At 35.3% G+C, this 26,238-nt stretch overlaps 1 protein-coding gene across 1 annotated transcript in view; it reads left to right on the top strand.

The window, feature by feature from the left end:
• Positions 1 to 26,175, top strand: part of IPO7 (importin 7) — a 48,935-nt gene extending 22,760 nt beyond the window's left edge. Inside the window, exons 6-25 of the mRNA XM_082626297.1 lie at positions 1,966 to 2,055; positions 4,256 to 4,350; positions 4,472 to 4,556; positions 6,600 to 6,734; positions 7,370 to 7,469; positions 8,231 to 8,307; positions 8,693 to 8,809; positions 12,314 to 12,403; positions 12,812 to 12,977; positions 13,167 to 13,327; positions 14,405 to 14,533; positions 16,358 to 16,424; positions 16,508 to 16,633; positions 17,081 to 17,178; positions 18,330 to 18,425; positions 19,118 to 19,338; positions 19,440 to 19,645; positions 20,845 to 21,051; positions 22,874 to 22,990; positions 24,040 to 26,175. Of these exons, the coding sequence (XP_082482423.1) occupies positions 1,966 to 2,055; positions 4,256 to 4,350; positions 4,472 to 4,556; positions 6,600 to 6,734; positions 7,370 to 7,469; positions 8,231 to 8,307; positions 8,693 to 8,809; positions 12,314 to 12,403; positions 12,812 to 12,977; positions 13,167 to 13,327; positions 14,405 to 14,533; positions 16,358 to 16,424; positions 16,508 to 16,633; positions 17,081 to 17,178; positions 18,330 to 18,425; positions 19,118 to 19,338; positions 19,440 to 19,645; positions 20,845 to 21,051; positions 22,874 to 22,990; positions 24,040 to 24,137 (2,481 nt within the window). The 3' untranslated portion in view covers positions 24,138 to 26,175. The remainder of the gene's footprint in view (positions 1 to 1,965; positions 2,056 to 4,255; positions 4,351 to 4,471; positions 4,557 to 6,599; positions 6,735 to 7,369; positions 7,470 to 8,230; positions 8,308 to 8,692; positions 8,810 to 12,313; positions 12,404 to 12,811; positions 12,978 to 13,166; positions 13,328 to 14,404; positions 14,534 to 16,357; positions 16,425 to 16,507; positions 16,634 to 17,080; positions 17,179 to 18,329; positions 18,426 to 19,117; positions 19,339 to 19,439; positions 19,646 to 20,844; positions 21,052 to 22,873; positions 22,991 to 24,039) is intronic.
• The last annotated feature ends 63 nt before the right edge of the window (positions 26,176 to 26,238 follow it).

Consider the following 26,238-nt stretch of genomic DNA (forward strand, 5'->3'; position numbering starts at 1 on the left):
AGTCTATCATTTGCCACCTTGAACAATGATAAAGAATTTCAGCATCTGAATAATAATTTCACTTGAAAATCTACATTAAGTGGATAAATTGCTAGTCAAAAATAAATTGCCAAAATTACAAATACTTTAAAGTCTAACCAAGCATACTTTCCCAAATACACAAATAGCTCTAATAAATCTTAAATTATAAGTCGGCAATCTTAAGTTCTCTTAAACCATCTAATACTATTTACAAAATAAGTAAAATTTTCTTATGTCTTTCACCTTAAGAATTCACAAGTCTGAAAATCAGTTACTGGATTAGAGTTTACATCTAACGTGTGCTCTGTTATGCCAAATATGCATAGATTGTCCCAGTAATTACAAAACCTATTCCTGAGCTTGACACAAAAATACTAATACTGTGGGCTTGACTGGCACACTAATGGGCCTTATTATCTTTGTATATTGTTCTAAATCTTTCTGGGATAAAAGATCCCACTAAAGAAATGGTTGTGTCTATAGTCTCAGTGGACTATAGTTACTTATGAAACAGAGTTTTTGATTAGGATTAAAATTCTGGCTCTTTTTGTGCCACATAGCCAAAGAAAGATTCATCTCATCTACCAGGACCTTTGGTTCAATTCATGCCATTACTTATTTTTTTTTAAATCTCATTTAAATAGATCTGTGACTTTATTTCCACTAAGATTATTATAACTGACTCACTCCATTGTTTGGTTGGATTTTTCATGCTCTTGCTAGATCTTTAAAGATAATCTAATATCTTTCTAGTGGCTTCTTCTTATATAATTAAAAAAAATGATTTGGATAGACAATATACTGTTTTTTAATTGTTTTTGCCTCTAACTGGTAGGATCACAACTTCTAGGTTATAAAAATAAGTTCTTTTTATAAATTATTCTAGGGCATAGGACCCAGCTACTTTTTTGTGTGTGTGTGTGGTACACGGGCCTCTCATTGTGTGGCCTCTCCCGTTGCGGAGCACAGGCTCCGGACGCGCAGGCTCAGCGGCCATGGCTCACGGGCCCAGCCGCTCCGCGGCATGTGGGGTGGGACCTTCCTGGACCAGGGCACAAACCCGTGTCCCCTGCATCGGCAGGCGGACTCTCAACCACTGCGCCACCAGGGAAGCCCCCAACTAATTTTTTGAGACTAGCATACCTTGAAATCAAAATATAGTACTGTCTCATTTGTGAAAATAGAGGTCCTAAAATCCTAAATAGGATATTAATGTTGTGAGCCTATTAGGTGATGTGATTTATCCCAGGAACACAGGAATGGATCAAGAGTAAAAAACCAGTTTTTTTGATTAACTTTTATATTACACGAAAAGAGAGACCTGTAAAGAATCTTTTAAGGATGTCAGATAAAGTATTTGATAAAATTTAATAACCATTTCTGCTTTAAAACAAAACAAAACAAAAATACTTAAGAATCCTGGAATAGAAATTTCCTTACCTTGATAAAAAATGTTCACTAGAGGGCTTCCCTGGTGGCACAGTGGTTGAGAGTCCGCCTGCCGGTGCAAGGGACACGGGTTCGTGCCCCGGTCCGGGAAGATCCCACGTGCCGCAGAGTGGCTAGGCCCGTGAGCCATGGCCGCTGAACCTGTGCATCCGGGGCCTGTGCTCCGCAACAGGAGAGGCCACAACAGTGAGAGGCCCGCGTACCACCAAAAAAAAAAAAAAAAATGTTCACTAGAAATCACAATAAATATACTTCATGGTGAAAGTCAGATACATTCCCAGTAATTTGGGAATAAGACAAGGATGCCCACTAACAGTGCCACAGTTCACCATTGTACGTAACTAACCAAATCAGCCAGATGAGAAATTTGCCTATGTACTGAAAGAGGAAATGTGGATTGAATGAAGTACTTTTTGTAGGTTTTGTGAAGAGTAAAATGAAGTTGGATTTTCTTTTGTAAGGATTTTAAAATATTGATTCTTGATTTTAATTTAGTATACACTACCACTGGAGCTGATAAACCAACAGAACCTGACAGAATGGATAGAAATTTTAAAGACTGTTGTGAACAGGGATGTACCTAATGTAAGTCTCTGTGTATTTCTTATATCACTAAGCTTAAATATTTAGTTACCTTTTGAGAATTTTAACCTATATTTCCTAAAACATTCTTTGTGAATTTATATTATTTGTGAGGCAGATTTTCCTAGATAAAGAGACACCATTTCATTTGTTTACATATGTGAATATACTAAGTGAAAAATTGTAAAGGGTTTTTTTGTATATTATTAAGTGCTTGTATTATATCTTTGTTTATTCCATCCTAATTCTCTGTTTCTTCACTTTTTAATTGAGTTCATAACATATGTCACCTGACATAGTTAGAAATTTATTTTCTTGTAGTGAGAACTTTTAAGACCTATTCTCTTAGCAACCTTCAGATAAACAATATAGTATTTTTAACTCTAGACACCATGTTTACATTACATCCCCAGGACTTACTTATCTTACAACGGGAAGTTTGTACCTTTTCACCATCTTCTAAAACTTAACTGTGGTAGTCATTTCACAGTATATATATATATGTCAAATCATTATGTTTATACCTTAAACTAATAATGTTCAATATCAATTATTTCTCAAAAAGGAACAAAGAGCCTATAGCTGGATTTTAGCCTAATAATTTGTCAGACATGCATGAACAGGGGTAGAACTTGATTTACAAGTTGGTCAAACTTTGTAGTTAGTTATATTACTTGCTTTTTAAATAACTTCTTAGAGCTATAACTCAAATACCGTAAAATACTTTAAAATAATAAAGTGTACAATTCAGCGGTTTTCAGTAGTACATACAGAATTGTCCAACTATGTTATTTTTTTCACATATAATAACGATTTTTAAAATAACCACAATTTTTCTTTACTATCTAGTTTTCTAGAGAGGTAGGAAATTTACAATTCCTGAATCCCTAGTGTGTTTTAAGTACTTTTATATACCTTGCTTATTTAATCCTCAAAATAATTCCTTCTGAATTTATTTTAAACAGAGACATGGAAGGGTTGTGTAATTTATCCAACATAATTTTATTAGTGAGATAAGTGAGACCAACCTCCTGTTTTGTAGTTTATTGCTCAAATTTTTATTTTAAAAAAAATGCAGAATAAATAAATAGGACACTTCTTGCATTCCATGGGAAACTAGTTTGATTTGTTATTTAATAGGTATAAAATACACAGCTTTTAAGAGTTTTCATACTTACATTCTGCACCTTTTTTGGTATAATTTGTAATCATAAACATGCACATGTAAGTAAACAGTTCAGTGGGTTATGAGAGTCATATTCACCCGAGTAACCATCACCTAGAATGTTTGCTGGTGGCTGGGTCTGGTCATTCCTACTATCACCATTCTCATTTCTAGCACCATAGATTAACTTCACCTGTTCTAAAATCTAATAAAAAGGTAATTTTTTATATCTACCTTTTGCTTAATATTACGATATATTCATGTTGTGCTATGGTAGTTTGTTCTTCTTTATTGACAAGTAGTACCCCATTGTATGGATGTACTACAGTTTATTTATTTACAAGTTGATGGACATCTGGGTGGTTTTAAGATTTTAAGATTACAAATAAGGCTGCTATGAATGTATATGTTTAACTTTATAAATAACTTCCAAAGTGGTTGTACCACCGCTCTCTCACTGGCAGTGTATGGGAGTTTTGGTTGTTCCACAGTCTCATTTCTCTGTCTTAACTTAAAAATATGTCATGGATGTCTTAGGTCAATATATAATGCACCAATTCATTCTTTTAATGGATGTTGCATAATTAAACATTCCCTTGTTAATGAATGTTTAGTTCTTGGCAGTTTTTCTCTGTTACAAATGGTTTTGTAAATGAACATTCTCATACATATATATTTATGTATGTATACTAATATTTTTGAAACTAGATTTCTAAAATGAAGTTTCTCCTGCCCTTTTGATTTGAACTATACTAGTTTAAGCTACTTGCCATGACTTTGATTTATATTATTTGGATCTTGACTAAAATGTTTGAGTTTAAACTTTCATAAGACTTTGAGAAAGCATGTCCTTTGTAACTAAGTAGTGAAGTGAAGTGCCTCTTATATTTAAATAAAGGTTAATACTTTTCCTGTTCTAGCCTTTTATTATGAAAGGCCATCACTGGAGGAGGATTCATGTTTTTGTGAGTCTGTTCTGAACTCACACTATTCCTTTTAGATTGTATTGTCTATCATTATATAAATGTCTCTTTAAAGGAAACACTTCAAGTTGAAGAAGATGATAGACCTGAGTTACCATGGTGGAAATGTAAGAAGTGGGCTTTACATATCTTAGCAAGGCTTTTTGAAAGGTACACATTTCTCACTATATGATAATTTGAGTTTATTTTTTTCAAGAATTTGTTTTTTTTTTTTATAAGTGCTGATATAAAGCATTATGAAGACATGATGGGCATTTGAATGTTCTTTTAGATATGGAAGCCCTGGCAATGTTTCCAAGGAGTATAATGAATTTGCTGAAGTATTTCTGAAGGCATTTGCTGTTGGTGTCCAACAAGTAAGTCTAAGATAATTTTTCCAAGTAGAAACATGACACTATTACGTTAATTTGTCTTGCTTATTTCTAGTTTCTTTGGCATTCAAAGATTGCATGTAGCAGTCTTTAACATTTTGAACACTGTAGTACTTCTCAAATGTTATGGTCTCAGGACCTCCTTACACTCTTAAATTATTGAGAACATCGACAAGCTTCCATTTATGTGGGTTATACCTTGTGATATTTACTGTATTAAAATTTGAAACTAAATTTAATGGTATTAATTTATTTAAAAATAACAAAACTATTACATATTAACAGGATACGTGTTTTTGTTAAAAATAATTGTTTTCCAAAATGAAAAATTTTTAGCAGGAGGAAGTGGGATTGTTACACATTTTTACTAATATCTTTAATGTCTGCCTTAATAAAAGGCAGCTGTATACCCATCTACCTCTGTATTCATTCTGTTTCAATTTGTTTGAATGGAAGTAAATAAAGATAATTTGGTCTCAAAGATAAGAAGTTGGAAAAGGAAAGACTTTTAATATACTTTTCATATAATTGGGGAAATTTTTGATATCACACCAACATTTGACAATGGTATTTTCTTAAAGGTTAATTGTAATTTAGAGTTTGAAACTGTAACAATAAACATTTCATCTTCTGTTACATTAACATCCATTGCACTTTGCATGAGTCTTTTATCCATATATGATTTTATAACATACTGCCCTGGTCATTGGAAAATATTGACTTATTGAGTCTATGCCGATTTTCTAAATGTTTATAGATTTCCTTATGTAGTTTTAAAAAATTACAGTCATTAATATCACCATTGATCTCATAACTATCTTTAAATATTGGAAAGCTGTCAAATGGATCTAAGTGGTGGGTGTAAGATTTTGAGAATTCTAGTTTTGCTTGAAAGCTCACATTTTAACACCAGTAACATATTGTCAGTTTCCTTGAAGCGAGAGGCTCATTTTGTTCATTTTTGAGAAAAAAATCTGCCACACACACAAGTCTAAATAATCATAATTTGTCTATCAGTTTTTCTTTCATGCTTATGATAATATTTGGTGGGAAAAGCTACTATTTCAGCTTTTCTTCCAACCATCGTACTTTGGTATGTAGCAGAAGTGCTATATGTATACTTCCCGTTTATTAATATTTATATTTCTGGTTCACTAAGGAAAGTTTATTCTGCGATTATGTGGCTGTAAAGAATATGATGACTGCTAGTACACTTTAGTGCCACTCCTTTGATTCATGTTAGGAACCTGAAGTTTTACCATCACTGCTTTTGTACCATCGATGCAAATGTCAACACAGTAAAAAGGGCACATAATGTTTTAGCATTATTATGAAAATAGTTTTGACCTGTCAGACCCTCTGAGAGGTCTGTGGACCATATTTTGACAACTGCTATTCTCAAGTATCAAGTTGAATTAGAACTCTTGGCAGACATTAAATAAGTAGGTGAATGGTTTGGGTAAGATTTGCCTAGAAGCTGATTTTAACAATATAGTGCTGTCTCAGAATATTGTGGTATGTTCCACAAGTAGCATATGGTTTTCTCTTCTTTTTATACTTAATCAGAAACTACTCCTTTGACACACAGTGTTACTTCAATTGTTTATTTTAAATACTTTGGGAATAAATATGGTTCTCCAATACACAATTTTTAAAATTATTATTATTTTTATTATTTTTATTTTTTTTGCTGTACGTGGGCCTCTCACTGTTGTGGCCTCTCCCGTTGCGGAGCACAGGCTCCGGACGCGCAGACTCAGCGGCCATGGCTCACGGGCCCAGCCGCTCCGCAGCATGTGGGATCTTCCCGGACCGGGGCACGAACCCGTGTCCCCTAGCATCGGCAGGTGGACTCTCAACCACTGCGCCACCAGGGAAGCCCCCAAATTACTTTCTTTTTAAAAGAATATGGTGGTTATTTTATGATAATGACCTGGGTAAGAAGTGTCAGATGTTTTTGCTAGCTTGTAAGTGGTTAAACTTTCTATTTAAACTTTGTTTTTTGATCCAAAATTTTTTTTTTCAAAGGTTTTATTGAAAGTGTTGTATCAGTACAAGGAGAAGCAATATATGGCTCCTCGAGTTTTACAACAGACATTAAATTATATTAATCAAGGAGTTTCTCATGCTCTCACCTGGAAGAATCTGAAGCCTCATATACAAGTAATAATTTTCTATCTGAACTGTTTTTCTAGAAAATGTAATAGAAATAACATTAATTACCAAAAAGGTTGAAAAAGTGCATTTTTTTTGTTGACCTGTGTTACTTAGTCTAGTTCTGGTAATTGTACATTAGGAAAATGATGCAACATCCTGACAAACTTTATAAAATGTATATTGTGGATATTCAGGTTATTTTTTAATCTGAAACTGTTATCTTAAAATATGCCTTTAAGTTCTTAGTGTTGGATCATGATTATAGTTTAACATGATTAGTTAACATCGTGTAATTTGGAATAGGCAAAGGACTATTTCACCAAATTACTTTTGAGGCTAATTTGCTTATGTACTATTTCCAATGTAATTTATTTGCTTTATTTAGAACTGTAGGATATGATGGACTAAAATTTCATATTGCATTTTCTCGGAGTACTTAATTGCTACCTATGTACATATGTCTTATAATGACTCGTTGCACAGAGGGTAAGAATATGTACATTGATAGTCGATCTGAGAATGCATTAAATGCTTTACTGAAGTTTGATGTTAAGCTTTAAAACACAAATTGGAGAGTTACTTTTGTTTTAGCACTTAACGGAAATTTGAGAGACCGACTTATCTTAACTTTTAAATTGCAGGGCATTATCCAAGATGTTATTTTTCCATTGATGTGCTATACAGATGCTGATGAGGAACTTTGGCAAGAAGACCCCTATGAATATATACGCATGAAGTTTGGTAAGGAATTTTCACTTTTTTAGAAACAAAGTATGTCGGTAGTTAAATTTGTATATAGTAAACCTTGAATATTAAGGCCTCATCTTAGAAACTGAAAAGCCTTCTGTTGTTTAATGCAATTTATTCATTGTTGAGACTTTCAGGAAGCTATTCATTAGTTTTGGCATTTGAGAATGATAATCTTCATTTTTAGCAGACACAAATACAGTAGTGTTAGTAGTTAATGATTATTGGATATGCTTCTGGAACATGCCAAATCTGTTAGAAATTCAAGGTTACACCTTAAACACTAAGTGTCTAAACTATACTTTTGGATTCCATGTCAGTCATCATGTGTGTGGAAATGGAGACGACGCATACTGGAAGCTGGAGTCTCTGCATGGGACTAAAGAATTGTAATTTGGCTAATGTTGAGTATTAGTCCTTCTTCGTACCAAAATCTTATGTACTTTCAGTCGTTTGTACTTTTGTGACCCCATTGTGAGAATTCTCACAGTAGTGGGGTTTTGTATGAAAGAAAATAATCATTGGGAGAAGTTGATGGATTAAGATTTAATTTGTACAGGAAAGACAAGGAATTAGGCTTTTGCAAAGTTATATGGGGATCTGGGTTTGTTTTCATGCTCATCTTCTGTGAAGATTTAGCAAAAATTTAAGGTCCTTTTTTGTTGTTACAGAGCATCATTTGTAAATTATGTGAAAATGTTTGTTGAAAAATTGAAATTACTATTTTCTGTATTAATTTTAAATTTATTCTCTAGATGTGTTTGAGGATTTCATCTCTCCTACCACTGCTGCCCAGACACTTTTGTTTACAGCTTGTAGTAAGAGGAAAGAGGTAGGTTATTTAATATATGGATAACTTTTGCTTTAATACTTAAAATATGTTCAGATATACACTTGGGTTTTTTTTAAATTTATTTTATTGAAGTGTAGTTGATTTACAATGGTAATTTCTGCTGTACAGCATAGTGATTCAGTTACACATATACATACATCTTTTTCATATTCTTTTCCACTATAATTTATCACAGGATATTGAGTAGATTTCCCTATGCTATACAGTAGGACCTTGTTGTTTATTCATTCTTTATATAATAATTTGCATCTGCTAATCCCGAACATTTAGTTTTTAATGGTAGCCTTATAGATCTTTTTGTCGTCAATGTTTTAAAAGGGTTCTTTGGATATCCAGTAAAGCATACTTTTCTCTTTTAATCTAGGTACTACAAAAGACTATGGGATTTTGCTACCAGATTCTTACAGAACCAAATGCTGATCCTCGAAAAAAAGATGGAGCCCTGCATATGATTGGCTCTTTAGCTGAAATACTTCTGAAGGTATTTCTGTGTGTGTGTGTGTGTGTGTGTGTGTGTGTGTGTGTGTGTACACGCACGCACAAGCACAATTAGTTTGTTTTAATGACAGCAGTTGAGATAAAACAGAATTGAGGTACAATTCACATACCTTATGGTTTGCCCATTTAAAGTGTACAATTCAGTGGTTTTTCGTATATTCAAGGAGCTGTGCAACTGTCAGCTCTAATTCCAAAGCATTTTCATCATCCCCAAAAGAAACCCTTTTATCAGTCACTCCCCATTTTCTCCCAAATCTCCCAGCCCTAGCCCTAATCTACTTTTTGTCTCCTCTGTGGATTTGCGTATTCTGGGCATTTCATATAAATGGAATGATAAAACATGTGGTCCTTTCTGAGTGGCTTCTTTGACTTAGCATATTTTCAGAGTTCATCCATGTTACAGCATGTCAGTCTTCATTCTTTTTTTATTGCCAGATAATATTCCATTGTATTGATATGCTGCATTTTATTTATCCATTCATCAGTAAGTGGACATTTGTTTCTACTTTTTGGTTATTATTAACAATGGAGCTATGAACATTTCTGTACACATTTTTTTGTGGACATACATTTTCATTTCTCTTGGGTAATACATACCTAGGAGTCAAATTGCTGGTCACATTTTGAGAAACTGCTCGACTGTTTTCCAAAGTGGCTGTACCATTTTATATATTCATTAGCAGTGTGTGAGGGTTCCAGTTTCTATGTCCTCACCAACACTTCTTATTGTGTCTTTTTAAATTACAGCCATCCCAGTTGGTGTCAAATGGTACTCTCATTGTGGTTTACATTTCCCTAATAGCTAATGATGTTGAGAATCTTTTTATTTGCTTATTGTCCACTGTATATCTTCTTTGGAGAAATTTTTATTCAAATTTTTTGTCGATTTTTATATTGGGTTATTTGTCTTTTTTTTTTTTTTTTTTTTTTTTTTTTGGCGTTACGCGGGCCTCTCACTGTTGTGGCCTCTCCCACTGCGGAGCACAGGCTCTGGACGCGCAGACTCAGCGGCCATGGCTCACGGGCCTAGCCGCTCCGCAGCATGTGGGATCTTCCCGGACCGGGGCACAAACCCATGTCCCCTGCATCGGCAGGCAGACTCTCAACCACTGCGCCACCAGGGAAGCCCTATTTGTCTTTTTATTGTTGAATTGTTAGAGTTCTTTATATATTTTATTTTTATTTTATTTTATTTTATTTAAAAAAAATTTTTTTTTGATGTTGGGGGTAGGAGTTTATTTATTTATTTATTTATTTTTTCTGTGTTGGGTCTTCATTTCTGTGCAAGGGCTTTCTCTAGTTGTGGCAAGCGGGGGCCACTCTTCATCACGGTGCGCGGGCCTCTCACCATCGCGGCCTCTCTTACTGCGGAGCACAAGCTCCAGACGCACAGGTTCAGTAGTTGTGGCTCACGGGCCTAGTTGCTCCGTGGCATGTGGGATCCTCCCAGACCAGGGCTCGAACCCATGTTCCCTGCATTAGCAGGCAGATTCTCAACCACTGCGCCACCAGGGAAGCCCTTTTATATATTTTAAATACTAGAAACTTTTCATGTACAGTTGACCTTTCAACAACACAGGTTTGAACTGTTTTGGGGTCCACTTAACATGTGGATTTTTTTCCAACAATAAATACTACAGAACTACATGATCTGCAGTTGGTTGAATCTGCAGATGCGGAATCACAGATATGCAGGTCAAATTGCAAATTAAATGCAGATTTTCAACTAGCAGAGTGTCAGCACCCCAACCCCCTCATTATTCAAAGATCAACTGTTTGTGGTTTGCAGGTATTTTCTGCCATTCTGTGGATTATCTTTTCACTTTCTTGCTGATGTCCTTTGAAGTACACATTTAATTTGATTTTGAAATAATGTCCTCTATACTTTTTTGCTATTGCTTGTGCTGAAGGTAATTCTTTTTGTATATGAGTTATCTTCTTTTCGTGTTGCAAGACAATTGTAAAGTAGTGTTTTTTTCTTCTCAGAAAATTGATCTTTAAGGAAGTTTGTAAACATGAATATATCCCTTCACAGCCTAGGAAGATCATGCTTTTGTGGCACACATTTTCTGGTAAAGAATGGCTGACTGGATTAGATGTATGTTTAGAAACCTCACCTTAATTGTACACATTTCGTCTGACTTCATAAGATCTGAAATTTGTTTTCACTTTTAAAGTTAATAAATAACTATTTCAAAGTTTAAGTAAATATTTAGACACAGTTCATCCTACTCCCAGAAACCTTGCTGCATATGATGCTCCACTGAATTCATCACCATTAATTTGTGGGTATATTTTGTGTATCTTTCAGCTTTTCTATATCCACCCATTCTTCTCTTCATTTATAAAGGGTAAATTACGTGGTTATTTGTTGTGTCTGGGAATCTTGAGTGAGTTCTCTTCTCACATTCAGGTTTTTGTTTTAACTTTATATTTTTAAATTTTATACTTAGAGAAAATTTGCAAAAATAGTTCCCATTACTCTTCACCCAACTTTTTCTAATGTTAACATATTAGATAGCCATGCTGCAATTCTCAAAACCAGGAAATTAATATTGATATGATACTATTAACTAATCTACAGACCCCTTTCACATTTTATAAGATTTCCCACTAATGTCCTTTTTTGTTTGGTCCCTGATCCAGTCCAGAATCCCACGTTGCATTTAGTTATCATGTCTCTTTAGTCACTTTCGTTTTTTTAAGTGTTGTCAGTTTTTAATGTTGATCTAATATGCAATTCAAGGAACTCTTCTTAAAAACTTGTTACCATTTAGAAAATATCCTATTTTAAGATTCACAGGAGTATCTTTAGATATCCAGGTTATTACTCTGAGAGCAGGATATTTCTCAGTCTATGTTGTATTGTCCATTTAGAACCTTTCCAGAGGTTCTTTCACTATAATAATTTTATATTAACGTTTTATAGTTATATTAATATAAATATAACTACTTATATTAATAGTTTTATAACAAAAAACGTTTTACAAGCTAAGGAATAAAATTAACCACTCTTCTCGTTACTTAAACACCATTGATGTTAAGATTTGGCATAATTGCTTTCTAAACAAATGATGTAAAAGGATTAAAAGAATGTACCCAGTGATTTTTTTTTTTTTTTTTTTTGCGGTATGCGGGCCCCTCACTGCTGTGGCCCCTCCCGCCGTGGGGCACAGGCTCCGGACGCGCAGGCCCAGCGGCCACGGCCCACCGGCCCAGCCGCTCCGCGGCACGCGGGATCCTCCCGGACAGGGGCACGAACCCGCGTCCCCCACATCGGCAGGCGGTCTCCCAACCACTGCGCCACCAGGGAAGCCCCCCAGTGATTTTTGATAGTAACGTTCGAGAATAAGAAAATTGGATGTGGATCTTGTGGTTCAAAATTCCAGAATAAATGTATGTTTTGACATCAGTAGTCATTTTTAAAACTTGTGTATCTATTTGGCATTTGAGATGATTGTATTTGGAACTTTGTTTATTTTTACAGAAAAAGATCTACAAAGATCAGATGGAATATATGTTGCAGAATCATGTATTCCCTCTCTTCAGCAGTGAACTAGGCTACATGAGAGCTAGGGTATGTTTTAAAGCTGTATTGATTTATACATTTATGTCTTGTAATGAATAACTGCTTATGTGGACTTTTATATGGAAACTTTTCAATGTTCACTTTAAAGCCATGTTTTATTCTAGACTTTCGTATGTCTTTAAATGGCTGCTCATAATGTGTGCATAGTTTTCATCTGTGTCTGATAGCAGTGTCTGTCTGTGTTTTGCATTCAGATCTTGCTATCCACACAAACATCATGTAGCCAAAGAGTAAGTTGGGATCATAGTACTGGTCGAGTGTTGTGTCTTTGGACATACCTACCACTGGCCAGCCTCCAAATTCCCACACATAGAACTTTGACACTAGAGATATTGTCACATGGTGGACTTTAATGTAAGATACCTATAGTAACTCACTGCATTTTTTTTAAAAAAGGCTTGCTGGGTCCTTCACTATTTTTGTGAAGTGAAGTTCAAAAGTGACCAGAACCTGCAAACAGCCCTAGAGCTGACACGAAGATGTCTGATTGATGATAGGGAAATGCCTGTTAAAGTGGAAGCTGCCATTGCACTTCAAGTGCTGATCAGCAATCAAGAGAAAGGTAAAGGATTTATATCTCAAAAATAGTGCAGTGTGCTTACACATGATTGTACAAGGCATAATCCTAGAAACTTGATACATTGTCTTCTTATTTGAAACGATTTCTTGTTTACTCTTTGGTATATGTAGTGCCAGGTTTTAAGGAATTTTAGCTGTTTTGGCGAAAAGTTTTTTTTTCTTTCTCTTACAGCTAAAGAATACATCACACCATTCATCAGACCTGTCATGCAGGCTCTTCTTCATATTATAAGAGAAACAGAAAATGATGATCTTACCAATGTAATTCAGAAAATGATCTGCGAGTATAGTGAAGAAGTTACTCCTATTGCAGTAGAAATGACACAACATTTGGTATGTTATTTGAACCAGTCATTTATGCATTACTTAGATTACAGTATTTTCACAGAGCTTCTGTATGTCAGGCACCATTCTAAGCCCTTGATATATATTTTAACTCATTTAATTCTCACACAATCCTATGAGGAATATTCCTATACTGAGAGAAAATGTGAGGTATAAAAAGGTTAAGTAATTTGCCCAAATTAGAAGGGGTGGGTCTGGTATTCACACCTGAGCTGTATGCCTCTACAATGCAGAGCTGTTTACTTGTACTCACATTGCATCATGACTACCTTGTTTGTGTGGTTTCCTGGAATGCTTTGGACCAACTGACAGAGATAATAGCTATAAGTAGATTTTTAAAGTGAAATTTGTGTAAATAGTTTCATAGTTGACCTTTGTCTATTTTACATAGCCCTGAACTTCTGAGAATTAACAATGTAGATTATATAAGGGTAATAGAAAATCTGGACATGTACCCAACAATTATCCATTCATATTCTCTATACAATGGTTTACTTGGTGCAGTTTATATTCTTGCTAAATACTGAGGTTTGAAGAATCTAACTCTTGGTATTTGCTGTGGATATTTTTAACAGCTTATTTTGAAGTGGCTAAAGACATTTGGATAAATATAGTAGTGTTCATTAAAAGTATATTGCATTATAAAAAGCTGATTATTATGACTCCTCATAACTAATGACTTTGCTCAGTTGCTCAGAATTTTTCAAAATGATTGAATTCAACGGCAACAAAAACCTTGATGACTAGTATTTGGGCATTGTCAAATGTTAGCCAGTAATTTAAATAAAAATATTCATAATATTAAGCACTTTCTATACCTTGCCTCACAGTATCTATGGAGATGTCAGGAAAAAGAGGTCAAGTAATCTGTTTAAGGTGACCTAGTAAGTGGCAGAGCAGTACCATTGATTATAGAGCCCAAGCTCTTAAGTTATATTAGTTGATTTGGAAATGCTGATTGGTTGTGCTGTCCCAGTGAGAACTTTTTAAAAATAAAAAGTTTTAGACAAAAACATGTTTATACTGCTTTAATGGCAAACCTTAATTACGTTCTCTTGAATGTAGGCAATGACATTTAATCAAGTAATCCAGACTGGGCCAGATGAAGAAGGAAGTGATGACAAAGCAGTTACTGCTATGGGAATCCTGAATACCATCGACACACTTCTTAGTGTAGTTGAAGATCATAAAGAAGTAAGAAAACGATCCAGTGCTGTAAAGGTTTTAGGGAATTTGAAGCCATTCTTCATCAACTGTTCTGTGCTTTTTGGACGGCTCTGACTTATCTATTCTCTGGTCATCTTCTCACATACCTTGATTTTGCTATCTATTAACTAGTACCCTTGTGTAGGTACCTTACAGATATCTTAGAAGGAATAGGAAGGAGGTATTTGTATTACCGTATCTTTACCTCAAGGCTTTGCGTTTTGGCTCCCTCTTAGGGTTACCTTTTCAGATACAAAATTATGATGATTCCTAGGAAAACATATTCTTCCTAGTTTTCCTTTTTAATAAAAATTTTTTTTTAGTTAGGGTATAATACATATATACCACCTTAACCGTTTTTAGGTGTACATTTCAATGGTATTAAGTACATTCACATTGTTGTGCAACCATCACCATCATCTTCCTAGTTTTCTTCTTTTACTATTGTCTTTTGGAAAGGTAAGCGAATTGTAATCATGAATTTTAAAAGTGGAATTATTTAAAACATACAGAAAAGAGTAAAAAAACATAGAAAACTAACCAGTACCCCTTACCCACCACCTAAATTTATTAGGTTTTTAATGTTCCATGGTATATCCTTAGACTTCCAGTAAGAAAAAGTTTCAGATAGATGTAATTGAAACCATTAGGAAACCACTTCTTAATCTCATTTCCCTACTTCCTTCCCTTAGAAGTAAACATTGTTCTAAATTTGGTGTTTATAATTACAATGCAGATACTTAAGTCCATAAATCATGATTTCAGATTATCTACAAACTGCCTTTTGCAACATGAGAGTTTCAGTAAACTTTCAGATTTTTTTTGTAGATTATAATTGGAGATAGCTAGAACCCATGAGTAATCCTATAGCTACCTTACGGTTAACAAATCAATTGCTTACTATATTTGAAGAGTTGAAGATGTATTGAGTATATGTATTCGAAATGGGTATCCTGCTTCTATATCTGATTAGTAAATTTTTTTTTTTTTTTTTTTTTTTTTGCGGTACGCGGGCCTCTCACTCTTGTGGCCTCTCCCATTGCGGAGCACAGGCTCCAGACGCGCAGTCTCAGCGGCCATGGCTCACGGGCCCAGCCGCTCTGCGGCATGTGGGATCCTCCCAGACCGGGGCACAAACCCGTGTCCCCTGCATTGGCAGGTGGACTCTCAACCACTGCGCCACCCGGGAAGCCCCTGATTAGTAAATTTTATCTCATTTCCTCTCCCCCACTTTTTAAACATTTTGATGACTTTCAGGGATTTGGGATCCAATTGAGGACCATACTGACAAAAGGGGAGTTTGTATTTTCTGTCTATCTTGTATGACTTGGGGGCCTAGCTCACTATTATATAAATGGAGGTGGCTTAAAAATTATTGGGAGTGGTAGGAATAATGCCTTATTTTAAATAATTTTTCAGTAAGCTACTGATTTACATCTCAATTACACTCAGTTATATCTGGCCTGAATTAATCTATGTTTACACACAAAAAGATTTTAGTCTCTGCAGAATGACGTGGCTCCTTTATTTTCATACTTACTTGCATTTTTCCAGGAAATTTTTTTTTCCTTTACTTTATAGGTAAACTATGCATGTTCTTTCTTTGTTTGTCTCATTGTAATGGTATTTCATTAAATTTCATATCCATATTGATTCACAATTTCATAATATGAGTCATTTTGAAACAAAGGTTTAAAATATTAATTTGTTCACAATATTGACTTTACATTGAAATGCATTGAATTATTATACATTATTTAATAATTCATTCAGTGTGCTACCATTCCATATGATTTTTTTCTTCTCTTTTAGATAACCCAGCAACTTGAAGGAATCTGCTTACAGGTCATTGGAACTGTTTTACAACAGCATGTCTTAGGTATATACCTCTGATTGTGTTAAGAATACACAACTATTTCATATGAGCAAGCATTGTCCTAATGACTCAGTATTCTCTTTTAGAATTCTACGAGGAGATCTTCTCTTTAGCACATAGTTTGACATGTCAACAAGTGTCTCCACAGATGTGGCAGCTACTACCTCTGGTATTTGAGGTTTTTCAGCAAGATGGCTTTGATTACTTTACAGGTAAGTCAAGTCATCATAGAAATACTAAGGATTCCTCCCCATTTGTATTCAATTTTAGTGTATCACTTGAATACAAACTTTTGAATATTCTGTGTGTTTTGTTGTTTGGATAAGTTATCAGTAGCAATTAGTGCTCAAAGATGACCCGTACCATTGATTTCCATTATACGTTTTGATTTAGTTATCACTTGAGATTTTTTTCTTTAACACACATTCTTACCTTCTGCCCCCTGTCAGTCTTCTTTGTATAATCTTTAACTGCTAAATATGAAGGAATGCACTTTAATAATAGCCTCATTTTTACGTTTAATTATAATTATAAATGAATAATTAAAAGTAAACTTTAGGGACAGAACATTCAGACTTACTTTTTCTTTCTGAGGTTTTCTCAGAAACACAGCATATATGTTAGTAAAGATACTTAACTGATGCTTTTTATTAATACAGATATGATGCCTCTGCTTCATAATTATGTAACAGTTGATACAGACACACTTCTGTCTGATACCAAGTACCTTGAAATGATATACAGTATGTGCAAAAAGGTAGGTCACTTTTAGTTAATATGAGCATGTGAGGCTGGTGCTATAAAAAGTACAAAATTGTGAAGAGACGTGGTACCACATTATGGTGAACATATTATACGGGTCTGACAGAATAAGGGCTTTAAGAGTTATAAACTGAAAATGGCTTTGATTTCTAGATCTCTCAGTAATGGCTTTGACAAGTATTTGTTTTATGTCTGCCCTCTGACATTTAATTGGAGTTATAAATGTTTGGGTTTTGGGTTTTTAAAATAAATATATTTATTTATTTATGGCTGTATTGGGTCTTCTTTGCTGCGTGTGGGCTTTCTCTAGTTGGGGCAAACTGGGGATACTCTCCTTGTGGTGCACGGGCTTCTTATTGCGCTGGCTTCTCTTGTTGCAGAGCACGGGCTCTAGGCACACAGGCTTCAGTAATTGTGGCTCGCGGGCTCTAGAGTGTAGGCTCAGTAGTTGTGGCGCCCGGGGCCATTTGCTCTGTGGCATGTGGGATCTTCCCGGACCAGGGCTCGAACCCGTGTCCCCTACATTGGCAGGTGGATTCTTAACCACTGCACCACCAGGGAAGTCCCAACACCAGGCATTTAAAAAATGATTTCGCTTTATGAAGTTTTTAGATTGTGTTTGTCCTCATTGATGTCATTCCTTTCTGAACACTTAGTCACAAAATAATCACCTAGTTATGTTATTATTTGTTGCCAAATTATATTGTTTATGTTAATACTCTGGTAACAGAGATATATACCATCTACTTTCCTATTACAAAACCCTTATCCTTAACCCTTACATTCCTCTAGTGCTAATGAGCATATCAAGTCCATGCTTTTATTTCTTGTCTGGAGACAGCCTTTGCCATCAACAGCCTTTGCCTCTACTTCCTGCTCATCTCACTCTCCATTGTCAGTATTTTTTTAGACATAGTGTTTGTCAACTTGCTATGGTCCAGAATGGCACTACATGGGATGTGCTTTGATTATGTAGACTAGTATTACAGACGAATAACTCCAAATCCTACGGGTGCTTTAGACTATAGTCTGTACAGTGACTATTGCAGTCACTCACTAATTAGAATACCGTAAATACTTCAGCAGCTATAGACTGATTCAAGGTTTTGTGACGCCTCCTTGCAGTTTATATTTTGTATTGATCAGGTTCTTACAGGAGTTGCAGGAGAAGATGCAGAATGTCATGCAGCAAAATTGTTAGAAGTCATCATTCTGCAGTGCAAAGGGCGTGGCATTGACCAGGTCAGTGAAGCTATTAATGATTCGTGTTGGAGGATTCAGAGGGGGAATCTTTCCCTTCACTTTTTCATTTGGGGCATTTATTCTATATATTTTGTATGTTGTTTATTATGACACCTAGATAACATGTTAAAATTGTTCATTTAAAATTTAACCAGTATTTAATAATGATCATATATTTAATATGTATGGAGATATGACTGGCAAGTTTTATGGCTACTTGTTATGCAAGGTAAGTTTTGACAAGAGTTTTTTTTAAAGTATATTGTGAGAGTATTGTTTGCCACACTATCACTTTGCAATAAGATAGATTTAGTCATTAAATTTCCATGGTCAGTTTCAACGGGAATTTGAAAATCCATCTGTATTGAGACATAATTGAAAGATAACGTATAACTTTTAAGGTATATGGTGTGATGAGTTGATAAATGTTTATATTACAAAATTATTACCACAATAAGGTTAGTCAGTAGGAATATTTTGAATCCAATATTACTATTGTGGTGGGGCTCTAATAGCTCAGTGAAGACTAATTTTTCTCTAAAATTGGATTTCCCACTGAAATGGCTCAACAATAAAAATTGGATCATTTAATGGAAAGGGGTTAGTTGAGGCAACAAGAAAGTTAATAAGGGTGGGTAGTTAATGGCTGCTTTACTTACAGTTTTGGAATGTTTTGCTATCTTTCTCTACAGTGTATTCCCTTATTCGTGGAAGCAGCTTTAGAGAGACTAACAAGAGAGGTGAAGACAAGTGAACTTCGAACAATGTGCCTGCAAGTTGCCATTGCAGCTTTGTATTATAATCCACACCTACTTCTCAACACCTTAGAAAATCTTCGCTTCCCTAATAATGTTGAACCAGTTACAAATCATTTTATTACACAGTGGCTTAATGATGTTGATTGTTTCTTGGGGTAAGTAACATATATTGGATCTTTATTTACTTTGTAAGGAACTCTGCAGAATCTTTTTTAAAGGAAAATAAGGAAATATTTTATTTTATTTTATTTTTTAGGCTTCACGACAGAAAGATGTGTGTTCTGGGCCTATGTGCTCTTATTGATATGGAACAAATACCACAAGTTTTAAATCAGGTTTCTGGACAGATTTTGCCAGCTTTTATTCTTTTATTTAATGGATTAAAAAGAGCATATGCCTGCCATGCAGAACACGAGAATGACAGTGATGATGATGATGAAGCTGAAGATGATGATGAAACGGGTAAGGGATTTGCAATGGAGGAAGCCAGTCTTATTACCCAGTTAGAAATATCACTGGACTTGTTCTTTTAGCCCTTCTCCTAAAGAAATGTGGGATCATAGCCAAATGCTTTCATGTTCATTCATTCATAGAACTAGAGTGTAAGGTCCATGAAGGCAGGAACTTTCAGCTGTATCACCACTATGTAAAGCAGTTCTAGGTGTATATAGTTCCAGTGTTGGCAGGTTTTTTGTGTGTATGTGTGTGTGTGTGTGTGTGTGTGTGTGTGTGTGTGTGCATATATATATATATATATATATTTATTTATGGCTGTGTTGCATCTTCGTTGCTGCACGTGGGCCTTCTCTAGTTGCAATGAGAGGGGGCTACTCTTTGTTGCAGTGCACAGGCTTCTCATTGCAGTGGCTTCTTTTGCTGTGGAGCATGGGCTCTAGGCACGTGGGCTCAGTAGTTGTGGCTCACGGGCTCTAGAGCACAGGCTCAGTAGTTGTGGCACATGGGATTAGTTGCTCCGCAGCATGTGGGATCTTCCTGGACCAGGGATCGAACCCGTGTCCCCTGCACTGGCAGGCGGATTCTGAACCACTGCGCCACCAGGGAAGCCCTGTTGGCAGGTTTTTAGTGTTGGTAAACATCTATTAGTGCTAAAATCTAGCTATATCTACACTGTAAAATTAAGTTAATTAGATGTTGGCTAACACATTTCACCTGTAAGACAGTATAGACTGCAAGAATATAAACTGATAGGATGTTGTTTAAAAGAAATTATTGTAAAGGTTTCAAAATATAACACTTGCTATTTTTGTCTTTTATCATTTACTATCTTAGCCAGCCGGCCTTTAAAAAAAAAAATCTCATAGAAGGTATTCTGTGGATATAACAAATAATTTTACTTTACTATTGGTATTTGATTTGGTATATACCGTAAGTCTCAGAGCACACCAAGTGCTGGTTCTCATATTATGAGGTCCTTTTTCAGACTTCTAGTACTAACAGTTGTGGTTAGTTTTCTTAGATTTCTATGAGAATTTTTTTTCTGTTTATTGCTGAATATGTATTTAAACACCAATTCCTGGAACTCTTCCTTGAATTTATTCAGTTGTGATTTGTAATTCACCAACAATGTTCACTGTCAGTGAGTTACAGTGAGTAACAGAATATTCCAGTGTTAACAAGAACACCTTTTTATGACTTGGCAGAGGAACTGGGGAGTGATGAAGATGATATTGATGAAGATGGACAAGAATATTTGGAGATCCTGGCTAAGCAAGCAGGCGAAGATGGAGATGATGAAGACTGGGAAGAAGATGACGCTGAAGAAACTGCCCTGGAAGGCTATTCCACGATCATTGATGATGAAGATAACCCTGTTGATGAGTATCAGATATTTAAAGCTATATTTCAGAGTAAGTTAACTTGTTATATGTAATTCAGATAGCTCCATATGATCTGTTTTCCTGAATCACTCTGTTCTTATTTACTCTGCCCCTTAAAGAAGGGGTTTTGGGTATATCAAACCCAAACTAAAATGTGATTTATGATTGTTAGGCAAAGTAACCAAAGTTACTTCTACTGTTGCCTTAGAGATTCAGAGTATTTTCCTCATCCTATTAGTTTACTTATATTTAGATTGTAATTTTGAAATATGCACGTCATAGGAAAATTGTATAGTTCAAAAAGTTTATATGACAGTTTGTTTTTCCTACTTCTAATTTCTAACCTCCCAGCTTTCCCCAGAAATATCTACTGTTATGTCTGTTTCTTGTGTTTATGTATTTGTGTATCTTTTTTTCCCCCCTGGCTAAACCCATGCTTACCTGTCTGAGAATTTGACCATTTATATAACATTTATGGTCTTGGAATCTCTATTCTTTTCTCCTGTTGCGCAGTGTGTGGCTACGGAATACTAGGTGCCAGTTTTTGTTTTTTACATCTGTGTTCTTTAACCCAACTTAAGAAATTAAAACTGGCACCATATTTGAACATCCTCTCCCTCCAGAGTTAACTACTGTGCTATTTTATCATTCCTATGCATTATGAACGCTGATGTAGAATAAATTCTCTGATAACCAAAGCATTAATCTTCCAAGCCCATGACAAAGCAATTGTGATGCAAGCTTGCAGAAACGCAAGGAGTTGTTTCTGAGCTACATGGCAGGCTGTAAGGATTGATTGAAGTGCCAAGAACTTACTGACTGGCTTTTGTCCATGACTTTGTATTTTGTATACTTAAACACATGTTAATCCCTAAAGGATGGTTTATTATAGAAGGCTCATCCACAGTAAATGCAATAAAGTAGAAGTAGAAAATCATGTTATAGAGCACATTTTCTCTCTTTCTCACTCACCACACACACACCCCTTTATATAGCTAATTGAAATACAGAAATACATAGACTTGCTACCGTTATATATCAACTTATGTAGTGCATATTTTTGTTAAACATTGAGAATTTTTTTTTTTTATTTTGGTGGTACGCGGCCCTTTCACTGTTGTGGCCTCTCTTGCTGCGGAGCACAGGCTCCGGACGTGCAGGCCCAGTGGCCATGGCTCACGGGCCCAGCCGCTCCGCGGCATGTGGGATCTTCCCAGACCGGGGCACGAACCCGTGTCCCCCGCATCGGCAGGCGGACTCTCAGCTACTGCGCCACCAGGGAAGCCCAAACACTGAGATTTTTAACACCTGATCCTGTGACATGCTGCAAAATTTTGTTATTCGTCACAGGTTGAGTTTGACAGCTATTTAGGCTATAATGTAAAAATGTGTGAGCATTTTAACTTAAATACTGCAGAGCACCTTTCTATTGGAAAGACAGTACATATATCTAAGAAAGGGGTTTTTTGAATAAGCAATGCAGAATAAGCAATGCAAAAAAAAATAAGTTGCTTTAATTCTGAATCTTTTAAGGGGTTTGGGTTAACTTTATTTCTAGTTTCCCTAGTTTGTTACTTATTGTATAACAGTTGGATTAGGCTCTAAATCCTTATTTACTAGAGATAAGAATTATGACTATGATTAGATTTTTGAGACATAATGCTAAACCAGAATTTTTTTTCTCCCTCTGTATCTTTTCTTCACAAGTAATTTAAAATTCCTTAGATTATTATTGGGAGAATATAAACTAGATCAGAATTTCAGTATTGGAGGTGGAGTAGAGGGAACAGAACAGAAAAGAACTACCAGGACTCTCTTATTGCCCTTTTTTCCCTTGTTTTCTTTTTGATAGCTATACAAAATCGTAATCCCGTGTGGTATCAGGCTCTGACTCATGGTCTTAATGAAGAACAAAGAAAACAGTTACAGGATATAGCAACTCTAGCTGATCAAAGAAGAGCAGCCCATGGTATGTTAATTGACCTCAACCCCTCTTTTTTTTTTTTTTTTTTTTTTTAAATACTTATTTATTTTTTTATTTGGCTGCACCAGGTCTTAGTTGCGGCACCGGGATTTTTAGCTGCAGCATGCAAATTCTTGGGATCTAGTTCCCTGACCAGGGATCGAACCTGAGCCCCCTGCATTGGGAGCGCAGAGTCTTAGCCACTGGACCACCAGGGAAGTCCCAACCTCAACCCCTCTTTAATGCAATTAATGACTTTGATACAGCTTTAAAATTTAAATTAAGTGATTTAAAATTACATAAAAGCTACAGTTGTTGGAGGTGATAAGAAATTCATTCCAATCTGTAGAAATGAAAAAAGGAATTTTGGTTTTGGCCATAATCTACTGATTTTAAGTATAGTTGAAGACTACTTTCAGTGTGCAGTAGCTTTGATAAGGTCGCTAAATCTCACGGGGCTGGTTTGATAGTAGAAAGTTCCGTTAAAATTGTAAATTTTAAAGTTATGAAAACTGCAATTTTTAAAAACTATATTAAAGACATATATCATTTCTTTTCATCGTTAAACATTTCAGTATGCCTTTCAATACAGGATATTTCAGATAATACCCAGCCTAGTAGTTTTCTAGAGGTCTTAATACTGCATCAGACTAAATTATATTCAAAGAGGTTTCTCCTTATAAAAAAGGCACAACTTTCTAAAGAATTTAATTTGAATTTGCCTGCATTAGATTCACTAGCTGTTATTACTTTTGGAGATTGGATCCTTCTGATTTAGTATTTGACTCAAAATAGAGTAAAGATTTTTCTTTTTAAACAATGCGAAGTGAAAGTTGGCTAAGAAGTCTGTAGCATACAAGAGAGTTCATCTTCTCTACATAATATACTCCTCTCTTTCTTCTATACATTTGGAGGGAGAACAGAGGCCAAAGTTTGGAACTTCTTGGCTAATACTGGTAGTTAAGGTGTTGTTAATGTCTGTCAATTCCTTCTTTTCTCCAAAGCAGTAAGATGATCGAATGCTCTATTAAACATTCACATATTTGTTTTTCTAGAATCCAAAATGATTGAGAAGCATGGAGGATACAAATTCAGTGCTCCAGTTGTGCCAAGTTCTTTCAATTTTGGAGGCCCGGCACCAGGGATGAATTGAGTTACCACTTTCCTGCAGTGTGATTGTAGTGAAGAGCTTGTGTTCCTCCTAGTAGCGGTTCCAGAACTGGTTCATGTTATCCACTCTAAACTAATTGATCAATAGATGGACAAAAAAAAAAACCCAGGAGGTGGGACCTGATCATGCAACTTGGCACTGAAAATGAATCCAGAGGGATTTTGGCGGGGGAGGGAGGTAACCTGGGGGGCAGGGAGTATTTTCTTTATTTTTTGAAGAAAGTAAGATTCTGACTGAAAGTTCAAGTGACACTGTGGAAATCTGCAACAAGAGGGGATGTCATGAAGGCAGCTTTTCTTTTTCCGAGGAAAAAATAGGCATGGGCTACAGGACTATTTAAAATGTCTCATTTACAGTATAAGCTCAGAGGTAGATGTAATTTTTACACCTATGAGTATTTGTCCGATTTCTGTCTCTTCCTCACCATTGGGTATCTATTCTTTATATGTAAATAAGATAAGGTAATCGATAGCCTTATTCAATCTTCATCATTTTCATCATCAAAGATTGTTCCTATGTAGACTATTGAACATTTATTGTAGCACTACATAACTGATTAAAAAAAATCTGTAAATGAATTAGCACTTTCATATTGAAACAAGCCTGCTAGCCTATGTATAAAATAGCAAAATGTTTGCTGTTTATAAAAAGATGGGATGTAATGGGGTGGGGGGCAGGGGTAATTTCAAGTTATTAATTTAAAAATGAACTAGCAATTTTGTACCTGGTGACTTTGTGGTGCACTCACCTCTGATAGTGACTTGAATTCGGTATGTTAAAAGGGGTTAGTGATATTTCATTGCTGCTAAAAATGGCAACTCCCTCTGTGTCCTGTTTTTTCTTAAAGCTCTCAGTGTACAAGTGGATATTTGGATACAAGACCTTACTGTAACAAATAGGAAAGATGATATTTGAAGCATGTAAATTGGATATAAAGTTCTACTCTTAAAGAGTTGATAAAAGAGTATGGCTAAACATCTATATATGCAATCTATTAAAAGAACTTAATTCGGCTTTTATGTCTTCATTTGATTGCAGTTTTTTCCTAATTATAAATTTTTTCCTCATTGATCTGTTTTTATCCTATACCTAGAAAGAACACAAAATGTACACTTTTAAAATTGACATTTAACACCTGCCCACCTCCCTTTTTCCATCTCCTCTCCCCCTCTTGTTGATGGTGGTATCTGGTCTTAGATAGGCTGAAGGCACAGGGTTCCCTCCAAAAACCACTATTGATACCACTGCAAAAACAGGCCAGCAACAAGACAATGTAGAGAGGTTGGCTTGCTTCCCTCTCTTCTAACTGCATGTTCAAAAATAAGCTTTTATTGATATTAAACATCTGTCAGAAGTCATACATTGGTTTATTTTTTATATACATGTATACACACAATATTTCAAATTGAAAGCAACATCTCAGTGGATTCAAGACTATTAAGTGCTGTTGTCTAAACAGACTAGAAAATTTATAACTGTAAAAATGAAACATGCACACATTATTTAAAATGCATAATGAAGAAAACCCATTGGTGTTGTGTTTTTCTTGTATGCCAGTAATTAAGCCACTACTGTTGGCACTGTTTGGTTTTCTATTTTAACACTGAAGGAGTGAAAGTATTTCCTATATTTATGAATTTACTATGAAAATCTTGGCAAAAAAAAAAAAGAAAAAAAATGTCTGTCTAAAATGTGTGGGTGAAAACTGTTAATCAATTGTGTTTCTAATTTTTTCCCCCCAAGTTGGACACCATCTGTAAACCCTAGGTTGCTTCAGGGGATTTCACTATTATATAAAATCAGTAAAATTAAAGTGGAGTAGTTGTATATATGCAACATTGTGTACAGAGGGGAGATACTGAATAGTATTAAACATTTTCGTCTTCCTTTACCTTTTATCCCCTACCTAATATCTAGTCTACTTTTTTAAATTTCAAACTTCACTGCTCTTTGAATTGATAATTCCAATTTTCACATTGTTATTGGAAACCATATCTAATAAAGGTTTTAGTTATTCCCATGCACAGTATGGAAATTCTCGTTTGCTGAGGTTTTGTTTCAAGAAAATGTAATTGGCATGTAT

The sequence above is a fragment of the Mesoplodon mirus genome, assembly GCF_964341445.2.
Source record: "Mesoplodon mirus genome assembly, chromosome: 7".
Taxonomy (NCBI): Eukaryota; Metazoa; Chordata; class Mammalia; order Artiodactyla; family Ziphiidae; genus Mesoplodon; species Mesoplodon mirus.